Below are 23500 nucleotides of genomic sequence, written 5' to 3'. Positions count from 1 at the left end.
GTAGAAAGATTCTCGGGGGATTTCAGGCACATAAAAGCGTCACCTGGTCACCGCAGCCAAGGTCTGCCTTTCCTGCAGACTTCTCCTGTGTTTCCTCGGCGATGAGGGCCTCCTGACAGGGGTCTCCTTCCTGTCCGGGATGGGTCTCCTCCTGAGTCTGCGTCCATCTGTAAACAAAGCCCGTGCCCATCCCTGGAGGCGGCCACGGCCACAGCCACACTGGGGTCGGGGCGAATGCCTCTCCTGGGTCCTCTGCCGTGTGGGCTGCACACGCTCAAGAGTGTTGTGCAGTTGTGTCTCTGCTCTGGGCTGGACAGACGCAGGGTTCCCCTGGGACCCTGGAGGGTCCTCCACCTGCCACCTGCCCCCAGAGGTGGGCCTCCGGGGCCCCCTTGCCATAGAGCTGCGGGAGGGGTCCATGCACGCCTGTCTGGCCCTCCTCTCGTCTTGTAGATGGATTTGTGGGGCAGGAGCTGGAGACGGGTCGTCCCGGAAGCAGGGGGCAAGCGGCCCTCGCCCCCCAACCGGTCCCGAGTGAATGGCTGGTCGAGGCCCCTGCACTCCTTCCAGGCGGTGGCCTGGGTCACGGTCCTCGTCATGGCTGTCGCCAGCTTTGGCATCTTCATCCCCTTCCTGCCGCGGGACTGGAAGGACGTCGCCTACGGTGTATCCTTTCCTGTGTCCAAATGGGGGCTCCCGGGGGCCTCCACCAGACCTGGTTCAGGCCACACGTGCCCTCTGGGCCCCCTGCCACTCCGTCCTGTGCGCCCAGTCGCCTATGGGTGTGGCATCTTGCCCTCTGACCCCGCCCCCTTCACCCCAGATGGCCCCCATGGCCACAGCACCGATGGACCCTACGTGTGTTCCTGTGTGGCTCACGGGAGCGGGTCCCAGCTAAACGCAAGGCTTTAGGGAGAACACTCCTGGCGGCGAGGGGCAGAGGCACTCTGGAGTGGGGCGGAGAGCCCTGAGGACAGGAAGGAGTCACACGGCCAACGTGCAGATGCAAACGCACGGTCCCGCATCAGCCACGCGGGGGTCGCACAGGCAGATGCTTGGGAAGAAGGCTTTCTCTCCACTGGAGCAGCCCACCCGGCTCAGGGACCGCAGCCTGTCTCCCGGGGATGTCCGCAGGTCCCCTGTGGGCCGGACCCTGGCGGCTGGGTGGGAGGGGCACGCCGGGGACCCAAGGGGTTGTTTCCAGGGGACACTCATGGTGACAGTGGCCGTCTTCAGTTGCTCGTCCCCTGCTTTCTTGTTTGGCCCTGTCTTGGGGCCTAGAAGCGTGCTGGCAGGCAGTGGCCGGACCCAAAGACAGGGAGGCTGCCGGCCGCTAGGACCCGCCACACAGGCCACCGTGGAGGCCGCCAGTCCCATGGAAGCCCTGAGAGGAGGCTGCCGACGTGTCACCAGAGCAGCTCCAGGCTGGGTGGGCAGGCGCTGGGGACGTGGACGCGCACGGGGCTGTCACGCAGGTGCCGCAGGGGAGGGTCCGGGAGCTGCCAGCTGTGCTCTCCCTGCCCTCCAGCACCGGCAGCAGCGGCCTTGATGCCTCCTCACACTCACTGTGGGCTGCGGTTCCCCGTGCTGCCCGTGTCTCCGTGTCGGGGGCCCTGACCGGGCTGACCTCTGCCTGCGGGGGCCCCCAGCCGTGTCTGGTCCACCGGAGTGGAGCGGGGAACGCGGCCCCGCCCCACGCCTGCGGTAGGGCCTACGCTCTGGCCACTGGGGGGCGCCGCGGTCCTTCGTGTCTGCAGGGACGGGCCTGGCCCCAGGGCGGAGGCCGGGTGGGGTCGCAGCTTCCCACAGCAGGAAGACAGCCCTGCCAGGCCTTGGCTGACCCTGGGGGTCTGAGCTCCCCCCACACCGCAGAGGGAAGTAGCGCCACCCAGAGGGTTCACTGTGCAGAGGGCCGGGCGTCGGAGGGCCCTCGATGCAGTCCGGGGGCCTGTGTTGTGGCTGGGACCGTGCGGTGACCTCCTGCTCTGAGTCCAGTGCTGGAGCGAGGCGGACGTGCTTGGGGCCGTGGGGGCTTGGGTGCGCCTCACTTCCTGCAGCAGAAGCGGAAGGACGGGGGGGCGTGTGTCCTGGCTGGCGCCGGCCGCTGCTTTACCAAACACAGACTGTTGCTAGGGGACCGAGGCCTCCGGGCCAGGGCCTCCCGCCGGCCAACAGTGGGACCTCCTACCCCGCTCTGACGACCTGTCCCTCACGGGCGCCCCAGCCACTCAGGCGAAGGCACTTGAGAGTAAGCGCGGCACCGCCGTGATGCTCGAGGTGCTCTGCCCGTGCTGGCTGACGCCGGGAGTGAGGAGCCGACCCAGCGAGCGGCCAGGCAGAGTGGGGTCACCTTCTGCTGCTCCGTGTCATTCCCGTGACTGACCTGGGGTCACTGGCTTGAGCGCTGGGAGACAGTAGGTCAGACAAGCCGGTGGGCTGTGTTTTTGCTTGGAAAGCCTCGTGCTCAGGGGGCTGTGGAGGGACTTAGCCTACCGCTTGGGGGGGCTGGAAGCCGCACCCCCTGGCTCCTGGTGGACAGCTTCTGGGAGCACCTGCGGGGTTGGGACGTTGGGGGGAATGGCGGCAGGCAGCTCCATGTGGCTGGCCCAGTGGCTCGGGTCAGGGGCCTTGGGCACCTGCACTTTGAGGGTCAGAGTACGAGCCGTGCCGTCCCCACACTGTGCCCCGGCGGTGGTCTCGTGCAAGCCCTGTGTAGCTGTGGGGGCAAAGGCCTTCAAGCACACATCCCAGCCCTGGCCTTGCCTGCTGCCCTCCGGGCACCTTGCCCTCCCGTTTCTGGGGCAGGCAGGGGAAGGGGCCCGCACCTGGGCCAGCAGCTGGACCCCCTGCAGCGTCGGACTGTCCTGCGCCCGCTGCTCTGGTTGTCTCCTGTTGCCCCAGTAACCACACGAACATGCCCACGGTCTGGCCAGCGCCTCGGGCTTCAGGGAGCAGGTGCAGGGGGCAGGCACGCCAGCACCGTGCTGTTGTCTCCAACCGTGACCATGAAGTCCGGCCCCGTCAAGGCCCCCCCACCCCGCCCTTGCTGATTCGCACCCTGCATGGAACAGGCCATGGTCGGCTCAGCCTTGGAGCCGGGGAGGCCCACGCCCTAGCCAGCCCTGCGGGGTCCGGTGGCTACATGAAGTGTCCCGGTGTCACTGCCTCCTCTCCACGGCCCTGAGGGATCTGGTCAGTCCCTTCCCCACTAGGGGAGGTTCTCAGCCGCCCCTCCACCTGCCCCCGGCCTGGGAACCAGCTTCCTGGTCTGACCGCCCGCCCTCTGCTCCTCCTCACCCATCCTCCTGACAGCGATGCTCGCCCAGCAGGCCTGGCTCCCCTTTGCCGCCGTGCCCACAGCGGGCACCAGAGTCCTGTGTCTACACTGGTGCTGAGGCTAGAGGAAAAGGGGCCATGAGCAGGTCTGGCCAGAAGCAGCCTCCCGCCCGGGGTTGGGGTGCAGTGACCTTCGCGGACGCAGGCCCACGCGCAGGCCGAGCGCCGCTGCCGGCGGGGTGGCCGAGCTCATATCACACGAGGGGCAGAGCCTGAGAAGGATCCCACCGGGGCTTCCTGCAGGACGGAGTTATGACCTCAGCCCCCTGTTCAGAGCCCCTGCTCTTCCTGTCCAAATCACGGCAGAGCCGGGTGCCCACAGCCGGCCGTTTCCCGCACCACACCCTGGAGCCCTGAGCCCAGAGCCGGCCAGAGAAGCAGGGCAGGACAGATAGGGAGGCGGCCTCCCTCGCTTCTGTTTGGTTTCCATGGGGACAGTGTGTTGGTCCCGAGGTGGAGGAGGAGGGGAGGGTGAGGTCCCAGGGCCTGGTTTCACCCTGGGCGCCATGGAGGGAGTGGGTGCTAGAGAGCCCGAGGGGCTGGGGTGGGGGAGCTGAGAGCAGATGGAGGCGGACCGGGCAGCCCCGTGCCCCACGGGGACTGGGTGTGGGAGCCCTCCCTCCCCACCCTTGTTTCTGGATGACCCCACACGTGCTCTCCCAGCTGCCTGAGAAGCCCCAACGCCTCCTTTAGCACCCAGCGTGGCCCCCCATCCCCGCGTGGCACGTTCAGGTCACCGGCAGTCGCCCCCAGGGCCCGCTTCCGCTGGAAAGCCCCTCTCCAGTGCACGTGTCTGTCGTGGAGGAAGGAACAGGGGCGCTCAGTCGACTGTGGGGGTGGGAGCTGGGCCGGTGCTGGAACTCGGCTCTCAGCCTGCACTCTGCTCCCGCGGCGCTGGCCAGCAGCCGCCCTGGGTGGGGACCAGGCCCGGCCTCGCGTTCCTTGACACCCCTGCCCCAGGTGACCGGCGGGCTCTTCCTTCTGCACCTCTCCGTCCACCTGCTCGCGGTTTCCATCGACCCGGCCGAGCCCAATGTCCGGCGCAAGAAGAACTACTCGGAGCCTGTGCCGACCTTCGACCGGTCCAAACACGCACATGTGATCCAGGACCAGTACTGCCACCTGTGTGAGGTCACCGTGTGCGTGCCCGGATGTGGGCATGGGCGGGGCCGAGGGTCCCCTGCCCAGCGCGGCGGCCGGCCTGCGGAGGGCACGCCTGTTCCCAGGCTGCTGGCCGGCGCTGCTGTCCTTGAACGAGGAGCAGTGGGTGTCAGAAGCACAGGGCCCCTCACCGATCAGATGTCTGCCCGGGCTAGTCGTGGCTTCCGTGGGCAGCCTGGGCGGGAGGCCTGTGGCTCAGGGTGGGGTCCGAAACCAGCCTCCAAGCTCGAGCCCTGGCACCTGTAGCAGGTGTGGCCAGGGGATGCCACCCGTCTGGGGCCTGGTCCTCCATGCTCCCTGCCACTCCCCTGCAGGCGGACAGGGGCGCGGACCGCACCTTCCTCCCGCAGGCGCTGCCGGCAGGCTGATGCTCCCGCGTTCCCCCCCCTCAGGAGCCCGAAGGCCAAGCACTGCAGCGCGTGCAACAAGTGCGTCTCAGGCTTCGACCACCACTGCAAGTGGCTTAACAACTGTGTCGGGGGCAGGAACTACTGGTGAGTGGCCGCAGGGGCTTGCGGGGGTGGGGGCAGGTCCCCAGGAGAGCCCTCCTGCAGGCCGGGGGGGCCTCACAGGGCGAGCACGTGGGCCGCAGGCCTCAGGGGCTCACAGGCTGCCCCTCTGTTCCCCACTGGGAGCCGAGAGAGGTCCTAGCCCTGCAGAGGGGCAGGGGCGGAGCTGCGGGGTTTTGAGCTGCTGGCCTGGGCATGGCTGCCTCCTCCCAGGGATGCCATCGGAGCGCAGAGCACGGGCCTGGGAGCAAGCGTCCAGCCAGGTCAGGCTCAGGGCTGGGCCTGTGAGCGTCAGCAGGTGCCCACGGCTGGAGCCTGGGCTCTGTGCGGCCAGGAGGGGCGGCGCTCCCCGTGCTGCTCCTTCACACTGGCCTTCGCTGGCTGGTGACGCAGCGGCCAAGGGGGTCCCCTGCGTACCCACCACCTCCTGCCGACGAGCCGCATGCACCCGTCAGGAGCAGGAAGCCCAGGTGAGAAGTGCGCGGCTGGCCCAGGCCGGAAGAGCACTGTGGCCTTGAGCAGAAGGACGGCAAAGCTCTCCTAATTAGAGACGCCCAAACAGCATTTGGTGACTAGGGGTGCCTGGGAGCCCCCGTCCCGCCGCCTCCCTGCAGAAGAGGAGCCCCTGACCCTCCAGGCTAGGGCAGGCTCCTGCTCACACTAGCAGGGCTCTCCTCGCTCCGGACACACATCCTTAAGGCCTTGGGGCCGTGAGCTGGTCCCCTTGAGGTTCGGCCGTCGGGAGAGGGGAGGCTCTGTCACAGAGGAGGACCGAGGGCCCCACAGCACAGGCTGGAGCTCAGGGGTCCTGACGGGCCCAGGCGCAACAGGCTGAGGGGGTTCCCTGTGGGCCAAGAAGCCGCTTGACCACGGGGGAGCTGCGGAAGCCGTCCCGGCATCCAGCGGACAGTGTTGGCCGGGGGTGGAGGAGAGTGGGTGCCCAGTGCACAGCAGGGAGAGGCTGCCTCCCGTGGACGGAGCGCGGCAGTGGGGGGGAGGGCACAGGGCTACTGTCCATCTGCATCTGCCCCAGAGTCCCTCCTGTGACTTTGTCAAAAAAAGAGGGCAAATCATAACAAACCAGCAAAGCAGGTCCTCACGGAGGAAGTGCTGGGTTGGGGGCCAAGGCTCTGCAGACGCGGGAGTCAGGCAAGGAAGCCATGTTTCGTGTCCCAAACGTTGGCGGGACAGGCTCTGGCCCCCAGTGGGAGGGCTGCAGCTCGCCGGCTGACGGCCCGACAGGACGGCCCAGGGCCTTCCTGTGTGGGGCAAACCCACTGCCTGCCAGGGCTCCCTGGAGACCAGAACCAGGTGTGGGGCCAGGCCAGTGTCCCCTGCAGCTTAGGGACACCCAGGAGGCTGGGCCTGCATGGGATCGCACAGGAGACGCCCCTCAGGGAACTGAGTGAGCCACAATGCGACAGCATCTCCCCTGGACCCCTGGGCCATGCTCCACATCTAGCCGACCCTGTGGGAGTGCCCACGTTTTAGCTCTCCACCTAAAGATGTGTGTAAAAAGCCTGCCAGAAGTTCTGGAAAAGCATCATGTGATCAACAGAATTTCAGCTGAAGAAAACATTGAGGCCGAAAACGTTCAAGAAGTGGTTTCCTCCGAGGTCACGAGAGCACAGAGCCCTCGGGAAGACTGTGGGAGCACATTCCAAGAATGCCGACCACAGTTTATTTTCTGGATGGACGGGTCATTCTCGGGGTCTTTTGAGCATAGGCAAGGGGGGCAGGAGTGATTTCAGTCTGATGGCAAAGCATAAAGCCAGGCCCAGGGAGGGCGTGCAGAGCTCAGCCACCACGAACCAGACCCGGCCAGGCACCTGTCTTGTGCACGCCCCTGGCCTCCCGAACCAATGCGGCTTTGATGGCCTTGATGGAGAACGGCGCTAGGACCCCACCGGGTGTCCACACCCAGTTCCGTTCAGCAGCAGCCGTCATGACCCCAACTCCAGTCTGAGGCCACGAGGCTCACTTTCCGCAGTTCTGTCACTGCGGGAGTGGTGGCCATGCTGTGGTGGGATCCGGTGCCCGCCCCACCGGGCCCAGAGCCTCTGTGTCCCTGCCACAAGCCAGGCGGCCCCTCCTCTCCACCTTAGGGGGTTCTAGGGGGCACACGTGAGGATCCCAAGGCACAGGAAATGGAGGTGCCGTCAGGACAGCCGCAAAGCGGTGGTGTCCCCCGGAGAGCTCCCACGAGGCTCAGGGGCAGGAGACAGGAGAAGGCAGGGTCCTGGGTTCAGAGCCAGGCCACCCCTCACCACTTGCCGCACTTCCTGGCTGCGGGTCCTCCGGCCCTGAGCCCGGCACTGACCCCGCCTCTCCCACAGGTACTTCTTCCTCTCTGTGGCCTCCGCCTTGGCCGGGCTGCTCTGCCTCACGGCTGTCCTGCTCTACGTCTCCATCCAGTTCTTCATCGACCCGGCGGAGCTCCGCACGCACCCCTGCTACAAAAGTACACAGCATCTCCTCTGTGACGGTGCTCCCTCTTGGGTCACTCACAAGTGTTAGCTTGTACCTCCAGCCATCTTTGGGGTAAAAGCCTTCCTTCCGGGGGGGCGCCAGCCCGGCCCGGCCCCCGCTGGGTGAGCGGCGTGGCCGGGTAGGAGGGCAGCGGCCCCCGGTACCAGGAGGGGGTGCGGGACCTGCGGGTGCTCAGGGGCCAGGCTCCCAGGCCACCCCAGGCATTGGAGAGGAGCCCTCCTCCCCGGCGCCCTGCAGTTGGTCTGGGTGGGGAGCAGGGTAGGGCTGGGGAGGACAGGGCTGCCCAGGGATGGGTTCTGGGTGACATGTGATGCAGGTCTCTGCTAAGTGGGGGCAGGAGCCCAGCCTTAGGAACAGATGTGAGATTGGATGTGGCCTCAAAGATACGCCCATGATCTCACCCCCGGACCCGTGAGTGTGACCTTACTCGGGGAAAGGATCTTGAAGAATACCCAGGAGTGTGTGCAGCGAGGTGCTGGGTCTGTGCAGAACGTCTTTATGAGACAAGGGACACAGCCACAGCCCAGGGGTGCCTGGAGCCCCAGGAGCTGGGATTCAGGACAGATTGTCCCCCACAGCCTTGGAGGGAGCTGGGACCCGCCACACCCTGACCTCCACACAGCATCTCTGTTGTATCACCTGGCAAGTGTGTGGCCCGGATACGGACGCAGGGGGTACCCCCAGAGGACCACCTGCATCTGTCTGGAGGGGGACCTAAGCCCTTAGGGCGCAGACCAAGGCTGCCTGTCTCAGCCCAGGCCTCTCTCCAGAGCGCATCATGGCCCAGCATGTAGAGCAGAACAGAGGACCTTGTCACTCAGCTCAGAACATCCCAGGACCCCCCACTCTGTCCAGGCTCTAACATTGCTGCCAGGCCCAGCCTCGGGCTCCGGAGCAGGTCTGGACAGCGCCCTCCTCCCAGTGGAGTGAGCGGCCAGCCAGCCCACGGGGCCAGTGATGACCCCACATCTCCCTCCTCCAGAGCCTGTGCCGTTGGAGGGCTCCCGCTGTCGTCCAGTGCAGAGCCTGGCTGCCCTGTGCCTCTTCCTGGTGGCACTGTGCCCCATGCACCCTCGCCCCGAGGCCCACACAGCCCCTGGCTAGAGCCAAGCCCTTGCGGCATGGACTGTCTGATCTGCCTCTGCCTGGAAACGCATCTGGGTCCTTTCTGTGGTACAACGGAGCAGCGGGGCCTCGGCGAGGCCGGGAGCCACTCAGCAGACCAGCTGCTCAGGCTCCGGGCACAGCCAGCTGGGGCGCCCCGCCTGCCATCCTTCCTAGTCTCCACGCGCAGCCTCCAGAGCAGTCAAGGCTGGGCACGGGAGTTCCACGTGAAGGCCCTCCCCACCACGGGGTCGCTCAGTGCCCCCCACGCTCCAAAACGTGGCTCGCACCTGGAGAGCGGCGACCTCTGTGCAGCCAAGTGCCCCAGCAGCACCTTGGCGCCTCCCGTCCTGGGCATTAGCCGGGCCGTGCTGCAGTGAGCTGTGCGGACAGACGGTGGGGTGACTGCCGGAGCCCAGCAGCCTCTCTGGCCGCAGCAGGTGCACAGAGGCCAAGTGACCCTGGCTTCTCTCTGGGACTTGCTGGCTCTGGAGCCACAACGGGACCAGCTACATGTGAGAATGCCTGAGGAATGAGGCGATGATCTGGGTGGGGTGTGCTGTTCCGGAAGATTCCAAGGGGCTGCATAACCGCCAGTTCCCTGGGAGACTGCTGTTATTGGTGGGAAGTCATCAAAATGTCACCAGCTGATGGGACAAGCGTGGGGTCGGCCAGCTCCACGCACAGGCTCTGCAGCCTCCGTGGCCTGCAGTGACGCAGCACAGGGCCTGGCCGCCACCTTCTGGGTCTCCACACAAGGGCCCGGAGTCAGGGCATTTCAGCCAGAATTCCGTCTCCGGGAATCTGCCTCCAGAACCCTCAGCGCTTTCCTTAATAACACGTAGTTCCGCAGTGCAGGCGACCATGCTCCGGAAATGCCCCGAGGTGCTGGCTGCGGCCTTCAGGGTCTCTGGGAGAGCGAGCCTGGCTGGTTGAGGGGACAGTCTGGCAAGGACCAACGAGGATCTGGCTGGCGGGCAGGTTGGGTGTGGGGGACGGGCACGGGGCCAGGCTCTGGGACCTGGACACTTGGTCCCCCTCCTCCCGCCCGTAAAGTGGGATGGCAGAGAGCTGCGAGGGCACTTAGGTAAGGCAGGGCATGCGCGGGCGAGGAAGAGGGGCTCCCTGGGGCTCGTTTTCTCCTCCTGCCACCGCGCTGTCTGCTGAGGAGAGGCGCAGCCATGCCCTGGGTGCCGGACACCGTGCGTGTCTCCCTTGCCTCCACAGAGGTCTCCGACAAGAACACCTGGCTGCTGTTCCTCCCCCTTTTCCCTGTAGAGGTGAAGACTCCCGTGGTCCTGGGCATTGGGGTGTTGGTGCTGCTGTTGGACGTCATCGGCCTCCTGCTGCTGGGGCACCTGCTTGTCTTCCATCTGTATCTAAGTACGTGTCCCAGCCCCTATGTCTGCCTGTGCCAAGGCAGATGATGGCTCAGCTGGCCGCTGCCAGAGAGGAGCACAAAAGACAAGTCGAGAAGAGACACCCCTCAAGGGACAGCAGGGCTGGTTGTGTTCTGAGACCTGCAGGGACCTCGAGTTAGAAGGTTCAGAGATGAAGGAGTGGAATCTCAGGCAGGAACAGGGCACTTTGAGAAAAGAACGGGGGATTTAGAAAAGCACCAAGTCCTAACAATGAGAAACAGCCAACCAGGGCCGGAGTTTCTGCTGGCCAACCTCGCCGCAGGGAGACGGGTGGTTTTCTGGTGTCCACATGGCACTGCATGCTGTGGCTCCACCGCTCCCTGACACAGGAGCAGGTCGTCTGCACCCCACGAAGCCCTCCCTTGAATGCAGATGACAGACTGTGGCCTGGATGTAGGAGAGGCCAGCACCGGTGGGGCCCATGGGGCCGTTGGAGCCGGTCTGGTGCAGGGACTATCCTTGCGTCCTCTGCGGAGCCAGGGCCAGATCGACTCAGGCCCTTCTTAAAGCTTCCACACACTGGCCAAGGGGATGGGGTGCATTTGGGGACACAGTCACAGCATACATGATAGCCAGCAGGTGGCTAGTCGGGCAGGTCCAGAAGCCTGCTGCAGCCAATCAGGATGGGCAGATGCAAGACTGGAGGACAAGTCCACAGGGCTCCTGGTCACCTGCGATCTGGGGACAAGGACCAAGAGGCTCTAGCTCAGGCACCCAGGAGCGTAGTGGTGCCATACTCACTATGGTGGCATGCACCGGAGACCCCTGGAAGGGAGAAGCACACTGAGCTTAGGGCTCAAGGTGTTGCAGATAGGGGATTTGGACATCAGAGAACAGACCTCCGGAACAAAGTGGGGATATTAGCTCTTGTTAGTCACAGTAAAATTACCCCAAAATGTAGGCACTTGAGACAACAGTCTTAGTGCCTGGCAGTTTCTGTGGGTCCCTTGTCCCTTCATTCATGTGCCAGGAGGGGCTGCGGTCTCATCCAACAGGGGACAATTCACTTCTAGGGTCATCACCAGGGCAGTGGCAGGTCAGCTCCTGAACTTGGCTCCTTGTGAGTTGGTAGCCAGTGCCTCCTGCCAGTCCTTGTTGTGCAGACGCTCCAGCTCAACAGAGCGTCCAACAGGGCAGCGGGCTTCACCGGAGCAGGCAAGAGAGCAAGGCAGAGCCGGCCTTTTGTAGCACAGTCATGGGAGTGACACCCCATCACCTCTACTGCAAGGCGCTGGGGTCAGCCTGCCCTCCAGAGGGTGGGACCACATGAATGCCCTGAGGTGGGGGCCTGGAGCTGGCAGCTAGATGCTCCACTTTGAAGCTTGGGAAAAGGACACCCAGACGAGTCTGCAGTACAAGAGGAGGAGTGGGGACGCTGGCGAGGGCAAGCTGTCCCGGAAGGACGTGCGGGAGTGCCAGCGGCAGGGGTTAGGGAAAGCCACCTTCACACAGGTGGGGGAGAGCCTCCCGAAGGCCAGCGGCCCTGAGCTCCCATGCTAGAGCCTCGTAAGGCCAGAGCGAACACGAGGGACTCTCGGTGCACACTGTGCTCTGGCCTCGCTTCCTCAACGGCCGCTCCTCTTGTTACTGTCAGATGAAAGTGTGCCACAAAACTCAGGAGTGTGAGCTCGGGCAGACACACAGCGTGTGCTTACCCTCCGACGGGGAAGGTGACGGGGCAAATCCGGGTGAAGGGCCGAGAGTTTTCGTTAGCATGTAGCCCAGGGCAGCTCTGCACCCTCAAGCCGACACAGGTTCTGAGGGAGTGTGAAGAATGCAGCAGGAGCCAGGAGGAGTTAATTGAGAAAGAGAAGCCAAAGCAAACAAAAGCAGAAGCGCTCGCACAAGCCACCAGGGAAGGGGATGGGCTCTGCCCTGCCTGCACTCACCCCACCCGGGAAGCAGCCTCTGGGGGCTCCACAGGGCGTGGGGAGTGGCCCGCCCTCCGGCTGCTCCTCGAGCTGCAAATAGGCTTCTGTAGGTGGGCTTTCTCACTTTCCGGAAATAAATAGAAACCATCTGTCATATTTGTTGGTTTTAGGAAAAGAGTAATGGGAAGTTGGGCACCTCCCCTGAGGTGCGTGGCTGAAAGGGGCCCATTTCACGAACCGTGCTGCCGAGAGCTCGGAGATGTTCTTTCAGCAAACTGGGGTGCCACTGCCACGATGCTGGAGCCAGTGGCCCAGCCTAGCTGCGCTGGGCATAGCCCTCAGTGTCAGTCCACATGGACTTTAGAGGCCTGGGAAGGAGGCAGGGCAGCTGCTCCCAGGGTGGGGGGACCCCAGGCCTTGGGGGTGTAAGGAACTGCTGTCTGCTGCCCACAGGCCAGACAAGGTCTGGAGTGGCCATCCAGCACCCCCCCCCCCAGTGTTCCAGGTTAAGCAGCAGCTCCCAGCACCCTGGGGGAGCCCTGGAAGGCCAGGTTGTGGCATGTGGGCCACTCTGCTTGCTTGTGTAATCCCAACTGTGTGTTTCCTTCACTCTCCTGTCCAGTGGCCAAGAAGCTGAGCACGTTTGACTACATGACACAGGGCCGCCAGCAACAGACTCCAAGAGCTGCAGCAGAGAAGGAAGAGCTGTCCGTCCAAACGAGACTCCCACAGGTACCGAGGTGCCCCTCTTCTTCACCACTCATATTATCTAGGTCTGGGACAACGCCCAGGGTCACCTTGTAGCTGGGACTTCTCAAGCACAGAGCTTTGTGTGTGGGCTCAGTGTTCTGTGTGTGTGTCTGTATATGTGAGTCTGCATGGCGTGCGACGCAGTGTGTGTGTGTGTGCGTGCGTGTGCGTGCGACATCTCTACATTCACTATCTATAGAATCAAGCTAGCAGGGCGGACTCCTTTGAGGCCCACATATTTCTGCACCTGGTTCTCATAGAAACTAAAAACATTTGCTTTTCTAAAGGTCACCATTCAGAAAATGAAAATATAAGCCACAGACATGAATAATAAGTCATATAACTGTGTCCAGAATATATAAAGAACTTTCGATAATGACCCAGCGCTTTAATTTTTTAAATGGGCAAAAGGTTTGAACCAGCTCTTCACCGAGGAGGGCCGATGGGCGGCGAACAAGCCCAGGAAAAGACGGTGCGCAGGGACCCTTCCAGCACTAGAGCGGCTGCGCCCAGGACGAACGGGGCGCGGAGGCTGCCGAGGTCACACAGCGCCGGTGGGGAGTCCAGTTAGGTCGCCCTGAGAAGCGGCTCGTCATTTTCTTAAAAAGTAGAATCTAGGGGTGTCTGGGTGGCTCCGTCTATTAAGCAGCGGCCTCGGCTCACGGCATGATCTAGGGGTCCTGGGATCGAGTCCCGCCTGGTGCTCCCCGCTCAGCTGCTCTCTCCGCCGCTCCCCTGCTTGTGCTCGTTCTCCGCGTCCAGTAGAATCTCTCGGAGAAGGGAAACCCCCACTTACCGCTGAGGTCAGCCACCCCGCCCCCAGTTTCTGACCCCACAGAAGTGAAAACACGGGTCCCGACCCAGTGCGACACTCCCCGGGACCAGGGGCCTGCGAGGTGCCGCCGCTCAGAGTTAACTAGTAACCGACTCCCGCCCCGTCGGCCCTGGGCCCGCTCTCTGGGGGTCGCCCGCCGCGAGCCGAGGCGTCCGTCCGCACGCAGGGGAGCCGCAGGCGCCCGCGCCGCCGACCGGCCGGAAAACCACCTTCCTCCGAGCTCCCGCGACCCTCACCCGCGTCCGTGCTCCCGAGGGCGGGGCGCTGCCGGTTCATCACCGAGCGGGGGCGCGCGGCCCCGCTCCCGGGGGGAGACCCGCTTCCGGCCGCTGGCGGGGGGGGGGGGGGAAGACCCGCTTCCGGCCGCTTCCGGCTGGGGGGCGGGGAGACCCGCTTCCGGCCGCTCCCCGACCCCCGCCCGCCGCGCCCCTGCGTCCCCGCCCCCGGCCGTTCGCGCTCCGCGGCTCTGGGCGACTCGTTCCCGCTTTACTTTCCCGCACGGACCCTAGAACCGCTTCGTGCGCTTCCGAGACACGCGGGGGTCGAAGCGGGGCTACCCGAGGCGTTCCCCGGGCGGAAGCAGGCGCGAGGCCCGGGGTCACGGGGTCACAGCGCGGCGCCCCCGGCCGGAAGTCGGTCTCCCCCGGGGGAGCGGCCGGAAGTGCCGGCGGTGCGGCGAGGGGTCGCGTCCCGGAGGGGCGGGGGCGGGGACCCGCCGCTTCTGGCCGCCCCTCGCGCGCGGCGGTGTCTTCCGAGTGACTCGGTCGTGTGCCTCGGTGCGTCACGCGCAAGCCGTGACCGTGTCGTGCAGCCCCCGGCCGCCCCGCACGGACCTTCCACGTGCCACCCGCGCGGTTAAAAGGGGAAGACACGGTCTGCGAAGGGCGTTCCCCGGTCATGGGGAGAATGACCCGCCGGTGTCGTCGCGTCCGGGGGAGAAGGCGCCGCGCTCCCGCTGCCGGGCCCCTGGTGGCGGAGGCGTCGGGCGGACGTCGGGGCGCCGGCGGCGGGGAGCGGCGGCCTTGCTCTAGCGCACGAGCGTCCCCGGGGCGCCCTGGCCGCGAGGAGCCCCTGCCCGGGCCCCGCCGGCCTTCTGTTCCCGACAGAGCTGTAGTGTGTCCGGGTGTCCGCTCCTGGGGATCAAGGACTGTGTTCAAATCCCTCGACCGGATGCCGACCCCACGCCGACTCCGAGCCGGCCGGCGGCGTGACACGACGGGGATCGCTGCCGCATGTTGGGGCTCTAGAACTTTGTGAAGGGCTTTCTCTAGTGCTTTTCTCTACTAGTCCTTATCAGATCAGCTTGTTGGGAGTGTCTCCTCTGACTGCTCATCTGCTGTGGAGGGAGGATCATATGTATAAAGCCCTCTCTTGCCTCATTTCTCAGGTGTTCCGCTCCGCTACTGTCCACCAAGTGGTTTGTATCAATGTTCCATTGCTGCATGACAAATAGGCACAGATCTAGTGGCTTGAAGCAAGACTCATGATCTCCAGGTGTGCATGGATCACGTGCCTGGGCAAGTGCAGTGGGGTCCATGCCTGGTGCCTCTGGAGGCGCCACCAGGGTTCACCAGGTCAGCTTTCCTTTCTGGAGGGAAAGAATTCTGGGGAAGAATTGCTTCTAGGCTGACTCGGAATGCAGATTTGTTGTTTTCCCACAGTTTCCACATTGCCCTGCGGTCTCTAGTGATACGGGGGTCTGGTCTTTTCACATTTCAGATCTCTTGGACTTCCTCCTCTTCCTCATTTCTCAGCTTGTAAGGGTTTGTGAGATTACACTGGACATACTTGGATAACCAAGGACCATCTCCTGCACTCGTTTTCTAGAGCTGCTGCAACAAAGGAGCCCGGAATGCTGTGGGCTCCAAGGCCCATCCTTTGTCCACTCATAACTCAGCCCTGCTGCCCCCGCAGGCTCGTGAACGCAGGGGTCCAGGGTGGGGCACCACAGCCAGAGGAGTGACTCTGTGGCCTCTCGCTGGCAAGCGCTTAGAGACCTTTACCGGTGGAGCTGTTGCAGGGTTCCTCACATTGTGTAGTCCACCCCGGAGCACAAAGACAACCTCCCAAGAGCTGCTGGCTCAGAGGCTTTGCAGATGAGGGTGTCCCAATAATGGCGAGTGAATGGCATTGGACAGCCTCAGGGGCACGCTCTGAGCTCACTGCCCAAGGCAGGGCTCTTCTTTGCTGAGAGGAGTCTTTCCTTCCTTTTGCCTCATGCCTGCAGAGAAGAACACAAGGATCCCCGGCCACTCCAGAAGTGCCCGAGTCCCTGTTCCACCACTGCCATCCACCCAGAGGGCTCCCTGATGCTAAAGGTGAGCTCAGAGCCATAGGGCAGGGGGTCTGAATCAAGGAGGAGAGCCAAAAGGAGGGTCAGAAAGTGCTTGGGATGGTTTGTTTGACTGATCTGAAGCATTTGCTTGGTCCCTGTTGGGTCCGTTATCAAAGGAACGAGACTGAGACAAAGTTACGCAAAGCCTTATTCTATGCCAAGCATTAGAAGTCAGACTGACCGGCCAGGGCTGCCTCCGAAGAGAGCGACACCCCTTGGTGTTACAGGCTAGTTTTTATAGGGCACAACTGCAGACATCTATGTATGTGGCTTTGGCTGATTGGATGTCTCCTACCTGTGTGTTTTAGTAACGGTTACCTGGAACCGATGCTAGTAACTGTTGAGGTGTTTATTAAACCACAAAATGGCCTTGTTTTAGGTGTGTGTTTTAGTAATAGTTACCTGGAACTGATATCAATAACTGTTGAGGCATTTATTAAACAACAAAATGTCTACCTAGGCAACATGGAGTCACTATGGCTAAGTAGGCCCAGGCAGGCCCTAGGGGGTTAACGTGGAATCGACCCCAACCCCCCCCCCCCTTTTCTTTGGAGATTAGTCAATTCTTTGACTTTTTAAAGAATCAGTTAGTGCTGCAATTAGGATGGGAACCACAGGTTTTGTCCGTTTTATTTCTGTAGTAAGATGCTGGAGTCCCTCGGGTCCTTTATAGGATGACAGTAAACAGTCCCTTCCAATGAGACTTCAAGTTTTTCACTCCTTGGCGGCGTATCCAAACCAAGTCTTTGGGTTGGTAAGGATGTGGTATTTACCTCCGTTTTCATCTCAGTGTAGGCAGTTTGGATCCCTGCATGGGCTCTTTTTCAGACAGACTGTAGTGCTTGTAGTGACTGGAATACAGACTGATCAGTCATTTTTGTTAGGGTAACCTTTTGTAGCCATGAGCAGAGTGGAGGGGGTCTCCCGAACATTATTTTAAATGGGGTAACCTTGGGGCGCCTGGGTGGCTCAGTGGGTTAAGCCGCTCAGTGGGTCATGATCTCAGGGTCCTGGGATCGAGTCCCGCATCAGGCTCTCTGCTCAGCAGGGAGCCTGCTTCCCCCTCTCTCTCTGCCTGCCTCTCTGCCTGCTTGTGATCTCTCTCTGTCAAATAAATAAATAAAATCTTTAAAAAATTAAAAAAAAAATAAATGGGGTAACCTTGTTTAAGTAGGGTGTACATCGCGCCCTAAGGAGGGCGAAGGGCCAGGAGATCCATCCATCCACCACCAGTTTTCAGAATTAACTCTGTCAAGGTTTCCTGAAGAGTCCGGCTCACCCTCTCTACCTGTCCAGAACTCTGGAGCCAGTAGGCACAGTGTAGTTTTCAATCCGTGCCCACGGCCTTGGCCAATGCCCGTGAGACTGAACTCACAAATGCTGGGCCGTTGTCTGACCCGATCACAAGAGGCAACCCAAACCTAGGAATTATTTTTTTAGTAGTTTTTGGCTACTATTTCTGCTGTTCCATGCTTGGCAGAAGAAGTTTTTACTCCGTCTGAAGAGGCATCTACAAAAACTAACATATTATTTGATTTTTGTAAAATCCACTTCCCAATAAACTCCTAGTTTTTAACCCTTTTTCCTTTTGCTTTTTCCATCCTAGTTTTCCCGCTTCTACTGCCTGACATTGAGCACATCTATTAACTATACCCTGAGCCATATGCCCTAATTTAGATACCTGAAATTGCTTGCCCATGAGTTTTTTCAGTTTCTGTGTCCCTAAATGAGTGCCCTGATGTATTTGGTTTACTAATTTTTTTAATTTATTTTATTTTTTAGTCTTTGAGGGAGAATTAACTTTTTTTTTGTCCTGGTCTTAGCTCAAACCCCTTTATAGTTTAATTTAGTCCATTTTTGTAAATATTTTAAATCTTCCTCTAAATAATCTGGTTTTTCTGGTAGGGCTGGAGCTGGGAGTGTAACCAGTTCTTGAGCCATTTTTCTGGCTGCTTGCTCTGCTGGTTGATCTGCTAATTGGTTTTCTTTTGAAATCAGATCAGTCCCCTTTTGGTGTCCCGGGCAATGCATAATGGCCACCTCTTTTGGGTTCCAAATAGTCTGTAGGAGAACCAGTTTTTTTTGGTTTTTATTTATTTATTTATTTATTTTTATTATTATTTTTTTGCTGTTAATAGGCCACTTTCTTTATAAATAGCCCCACGTATATGAAGAGTAGCAAAGACATACCTGCTGTTCCTAGAGATGTGTGGCAGGGCCGCCTTTCAGAGTTCCTGCTCAGGAGAAACCATTGCAGCCACTGCATACCTCTTTTCATCGGCCATGTAGCTACCCCCATCTGTGAACAAAGTCATCTCCACATCCGGGAGGGGAGTGTCTGTGAGATCCGGCCTTATTCCTGTGACCTGGGTTAGGACCTCCCTGCAGTAGTGTGGGTGGGGCAGGGGTATCGGTTGGTTACCTGTTTCCTGGACTCACAGTGAACGCACTCCTTCTTGGAGATCAAAGCCTAAATAAGTGGCTTGTCCCCCGCAAGCATGACTCATAGTCCTCAGCAGCTATTAGCAAGTGCTGTGGTTAGTCACCTCCTCTGGCAGCAACATGGCTGGATTTAGCACCGCCGGGGACCGGAGAGTCACTTTCGGTTCGTTGAGGAGGAGGGCCTGATACCCCATCACTCGGGCATTGTTCTTGTCCAGGTGAGCTGACCTTGGAACACTTTCTGTGGGTTGGACCACTCAAGAGCAAAGAGGGGCTGAGACTCGCTTGTATCCTTGAGATCTAAGACAGTGTACATGGTTCTCTTGGGGCTCAGGAGGGAGAGTAGGGTAGAGGGGTTAGGCGCCATCGGGTGGATATCTTTAATCCACTTGTTAGCTTCCCACAAGTCCTGACCGGGTCGGGACTCCCCAGTTTGGGCCTTTTGACGGGAGCAAAGGTGTGTTCTCTGGAGATCCCTGCCTTTGCTTCCCAGGGCAGGGAGCCCTGCCAGACGCGAACAGACACAGGCCACATTTAAGGTCCTTTCTGTTGTTTGTTTACGTCTTTTTGTGCCATTGGCCCCTGTACTGAGACCTCCTCTTCAGAGAGTTTTTTCATAGGCTCTAGTAATGATGAAATGGGGCTCCCGTGTCCATCAAAAAGTCAATTGATTTTTCCTCCACCGCAGCTCTTACCCGAGGTTCAGGGAGGGGCTCTGAGCCATGGTCCCTTCAGTCTCTGGTGGCCGGCGTGGCCGTCGTCTTTCTGGGGCCACTCCTCGGCCCAGTGTCCGCTTCCCTTGCAGTAAGCACACTGACCTGAAGCTAGGACTTCTCATCGGCTCTGTCTATGATCAGACTCGTTTCATTGATCATTTTTACCTTTTTCCTTTTTATTGACCTCTTTTCCTTTGCTTTTCCCCCGTCTCATGTGACGCCAAAACTTTGACTATTTTTCTAGTCGGTTTTTCATCTTCTTGTGTATCTCGGTTGTTAACACCTTCTCTGCTATTCCCACTCACTCAGTCAAATTTTTCCCTTCAAGTTCTTCAATTTTTTGAAGTTTTCTCCTTCTATCTGGGGCTGACTGACTGTCAAAGGCAAGATTTATTGCCTCTGATTTTGGGGGCGCCTCAGGGTCGATCGGGCTCTACATTTGATTGGCTTCCATGAGGCCCGGAGACCCATCCTTATCTCGAGTCACCGCACTAATCTTAGATAAATTTGTGGGTCTCCTTGCAGTCGCATGGAGGCCTCCCAGCAGGGCCTGGCGGTAGAAACAGACTCTCCTTACCTATATCAGAGTTTGGTTCCAGTCAGGGGGTTCCTTTGGGCAGTAGTTCTTCATTCACCGGGGATTGAGGTCCCATGTTACTAATTCTGGTTTAGTTTGAATGTAGTTTTAGTTAGTTCTGGAAATTTTTATCCATTTCAGTTTCAGGATTTCAACATATCGAAGACCTGTATTTGTCCTGGAAGTCTCCCATATGAATTTTCTTCAAGGCAGAATTTATTTTATAAGAAAATTAAAATAATTATAAATGACAAAAATTCAAAATAGATATGGTTTTACAGTTTAACTGACAAGAAAATTAGGTTACTTCTGTGACACATAACATTTCAATAATTACAATATCAAGTTGACCTTATCAAAAGATTAAAACATTAGGAAATGCATAGAATTTCTATTAATAGTTATAGCATTTACCCATGTGTAACCCAAGGTTTATTAGTGGTTTAGCAGTATTTTTTGAGTAATTAGCATACCAAGGAAAAGCCTTATGAGTCAAAGAGATCTTATTTACAATTTAAATCTTGTTGACAATTGCTAAAATTTAAGTTTTAAAGCACATGCTTAAATAGGATTACAGATAAAACAAAATATAGAAACTGGTTTCTCTGGGCAGGCAAAGAGAAAACCATTTATATTCTCTCCTTAACAGTAGATCAATTAATCTAAGAAAACTTTGGGTTTTTTTTGAACAGAAAAAAGCAGATTTTTTTATACAGTTTTTGTTTTGTTTTGTTTTGTTTTGTTTTAGTTTATATAATAGTCAACATTTACTTGAGTGGACCACCAATATAGATTTTCCATGACATAGGGCTTTAGTCCTTTTTTCTTAAGAACAGAAACATTTTACAGGAAAAGATTTATTAGTCTTTTTTTTTTCCTTCTTGTGAATACATCCATCAAAACTGATCTAATATGGTTAAATTTCCAACATATTTCATTGTTTTTTTTCAAACCTATAAACCAGAGCAAATAAAGGTCACTTTCCCCAAGCCTTTTATGACTTACTAAATACCCTCAAGTTTAGTTTTTATTATTTTCTTTCAAGTTCTGGTGCAACCAGATATTTTTATTTTAAGACAAAACTTTTTACTCTCTTAAGCCCTTTTTTGTGTGTGTGTACAATTTTTCTAAACTTACTATCAGTCATCAGTCAACTGCTTTTCCTCTGGTTTTTTAGACAACATTAAAACTTTTAATAAAAACCTTAATGGCATTTTCTTTTGGTAGTCTAGAATACATGGAATCATTTCATGTGATTTATTATTCTGAGGTGCTACATTTTAAAATTCATTTTAATTTTAGTCTGTCCTGACCATACCTAAAATTTCTTTTTTGAAGATTTTTCTTCACAAACCTTTTACAACTTTTTTGCATTTAGGTTTTGTCCCAAGCCATTTAAAAAAAAATTATTTTTTCTTATTTAGGAAAAAATTACCTTTTCTCTTTAACAAAATGTATTTTTTTAATGTATCTCTGACTTTTTACATATAGGGTTGTTTTTCTACTTTTATCAGTCTTAGTTACAGTTAGTAGAATTTTTTATTCTTAGAAACACTTTAGTCTCTAGTGATGGCTAAGTATTAACCAATTGTGAACAGTTACAACAGAATTCTGTAGATGGCAAATTTATGAGTCAGTTAAACACAAAACTTGTTTACCAACAGATTTAAATAGTTTTAGTTTCTTTGCAGTAAGAAGTTAAAAGCACAAACCTGGTTCCAGTAATTAATGCTTTAGTATTTTATCCCTTTTGGTTAAGATATCCCATTTGGTTAGATGTCCAACAAATTTAAGTCCATTTGTCATCCAAGTAAACCTTTAGTGTTTCAGGTTACTAAAGACTTTGAAAGCTATTTTAACAATTACCTATTAAAGCTTTGAGACAGACAATTAATCATTATTTCAGTTATTTCTTTGCTAACAGATTTTAACAAATAACATGAGCTTATTTGACATTCAGTAAACTTTGAAGTTTCACATTTACTGCTGTAACTTTAAAGACATGCCTATTTTAATTAAACCAACAAACTTAATTTAGTTTAAATTCTGATTTACGTTTCACCTGGACCCACTCCACTTTTAATGTTTGCCTGAGACACGGGGTGGGAAGATCTGGAGTGGGGGGTGTTAGGTCCAGGGGTGCTTTTTTTGTTTCTTGACAGTGAAGAGAGAAGGAGCCGTGGTGCAGGAAGCACCGAGGATGGTCTACAAGTCAGTTATGCAGGCTGCACCCAAGTTGGTGCAGAAACAGGAGGAGGAGACAGAACAAACAAAGTGCTGCCAGAAGGCCTCGCCAGCAAGGAGGAGGGGCTAGGCAGTCCAGGTCTGGCCAGAGAAGGCAAGGAACTTTCCCTAAACGAAGGGAGTTTTGGCAGCTCCTTGGGGATATTCCTTAAAGTCTCTGTCTCGAGTTAGACCAACCACAGTTGGCTCCAGTTATAGCCATTAACATAAGAAATGAGCAAGGGAGAAGTCCTACATTTATTAGGAGGAACAGAGAGATGAAAGTCAGAGATCCCTTACTCTCTGGTTGTCCCATTTCTTCAAACACAACAGACAACAAAAAGACAAGACACAGACAACCACAGACCCAGCAGCCCTTACCCAGAACCTGCCGCTGGTGGATATTTTCTCAGTCCCCTACAAACATTCACCAGTGTGGATTTTCTCGGTCCCCTAGAAACGAGTAACAAAACAGAGAACAAAAAGACAAGACAAAGACACACAGACCCAGCGGTCCTCACCCGCTGGTGGGGGTTTTCCCGGCTCCCTACAGATGGGGGTTACCTGGCCCCGTACAGACCCAGATGACCACCTAGGGGGGTCCTAGGACCTAGGACCCACCAGACGATCTACCAGAAGAGGGATGGGGCATCCCCACATCCACTCCAGCCCTGGGGAGCATGGCTGTGTCCAGCTTCTCCCCGGTGGGCCATACCCTGGAGCTCCACAACCAGACAGACCAGATCTCACAGAATATGGAGATCTTACCTCTGGAGGCTTTTCCCAGAAATTCTGATGCTGGCTCAGTTCTCGTTGTTTGATCCCAGACGAGCCCCCATATGTTGGGTCTGTTATCAAAGGAATGAGACTGAGACAAAGTTACGCAAAACCTTATTCTATGCCAAGCATTAGAAGTTAGATTGACCGGCCAGGGAAATGAGGCTGAGACAAAGTAAAAGTTATGTAAAGCTTTATTCTATGCCAAGCATTAGAAGTCAGACTGACCAGCCAGGGCCGCCTCTGAAGAGAGTGATGCCCCTTGGTCTTACAGGCTAGTTTTTATAGGGCACAATTGCAGACATCTATGTATGTGGCTTTGGCTGATTGGATGTCTCCTACCTGTGTGTTTTAGTAACGGTTACCTGGAACCGATGCTAGTAACTGTTGAGGTGTTTATTAAACCACAAAATGGCCTTGTTTTAGGTGTGTGTTTTAGTAATAGTTACCTGGAACTGATATCAATAACTGTTGAGGCATTTATTAAACAACAAAATGTCTACCTAGGCAACATGGAGTCACTATGGCTAAGTAGGCCCAGGTAGGCCTAGGGGGTTAACATGTTTTAACGTGGAATCGACCCCAACAGTCCCCAGGGGTGCAGCTCATGTGGGAGCAAAGGTGGGGAGGGGAGGAGAAGAAAAATCGAAGGACAGAAAATGTTCTTAAGTGTGGGGCTTGTATTTTGTGTGTGTGTGTGTGTGTGTGAGAGAGAGAGAGAGAGAGAGAGAGAGAAACACAGTACAAAAATGGGTTTGCTAAAACTGTGCAATCTACTGCACTTTAATGAAGGTGCTGCTGTCAGCACCTGACAGGCTTTGGAGTACATGGGATGTATAACGATGGATGGATAATCATAGGGTAAAAAAAATATGCAGCAAAACTTTAACAGTGGTAGAACCTAGTGTTGAGTATTTGGGCATTCTTGTACAATCCTTTCAGCTTTTATAGAT

General features: G+C 57.0%; 1 protein-coding gene and 2 long non-coding RNA genes across 5 annotated transcripts in view; 1 reads left to right on the top strand and 2 right to left on the bottom strand.

Annotated features, from left to right (window-relative positions):
• Positions 1-23500, top strand: part of ZDHHC11 (zinc finger DHHC-type containing 11) — a 55836-nt gene that overhangs the window by 5331 nt on the left and 27005 nt on the right. For 2 of the 3 annotated variants that reach the window (XM_059173566.1, XM_059173565.1), the window contains exons 2-7: positions 454-666; positions 4297-4475; positions 4848-4991; positions 7343-7467; positions 9828-9983; positions 12515-12624. In XM_059173566.1, coding sequence (XP_059029549.1) covers positions 454-666; positions 4297-4475; positions 4848-4991; positions 7343-7467; positions 9828-9983; positions 12515-12624 — 927 coding nt within the window. The remainder of the gene's footprint in view (positions 1-453; positions 667-4296; positions 4476-4847; positions 4992-7342; positions 7468-9827; positions 9984-12514; positions 12625-23500) is intronic. The other variant, XM_059173563.1, reaches the window with a different exon arrangement.
• On the bottom strand, positions 13010-13815 carry LOC131831531 (uncharacterized). Its single transcript, XR_009353674.1, has 2 exons — positions 13714-13815; positions 13010-13410 (listed from the first exon to the last, which is right to left on the bottom strand). It is a non-coding gene; the product is annotated as an uncharacterized LOC131831531 (long non-coding RNA).
• LOC131831530 (uncharacterized) lies at positions 14742-22787 on the bottom strand. Its single transcript, XR_009353673.1, has 3 exons — positions 22539-22787; positions 18003-19749; positions 14742-15698 (listed from the first exon to the last, which is right to left on the bottom strand). It is a non-coding gene; the product is annotated as an uncharacterized LOC131831530 (long non-coding RNA).

This window comes from Mustela lutreola, chromosome 5 (genome assembly GCF_030435805.1).
Source record: "Mustela lutreola isolate mMusLut2 chromosome 5, mMusLut2.pri, whole genome shotgun sequence".
NCBI classification, from domain to species: Eukaryota; Metazoa; Chordata; class Mammalia; order Carnivora; family Mustelidae; genus Mustela; species Mustela lutreola.
The sequence above is the reverse complement of the archived record's forward strand: the minus strand, read 5'-3'. Positions and strand labels throughout refer to the sequence as shown.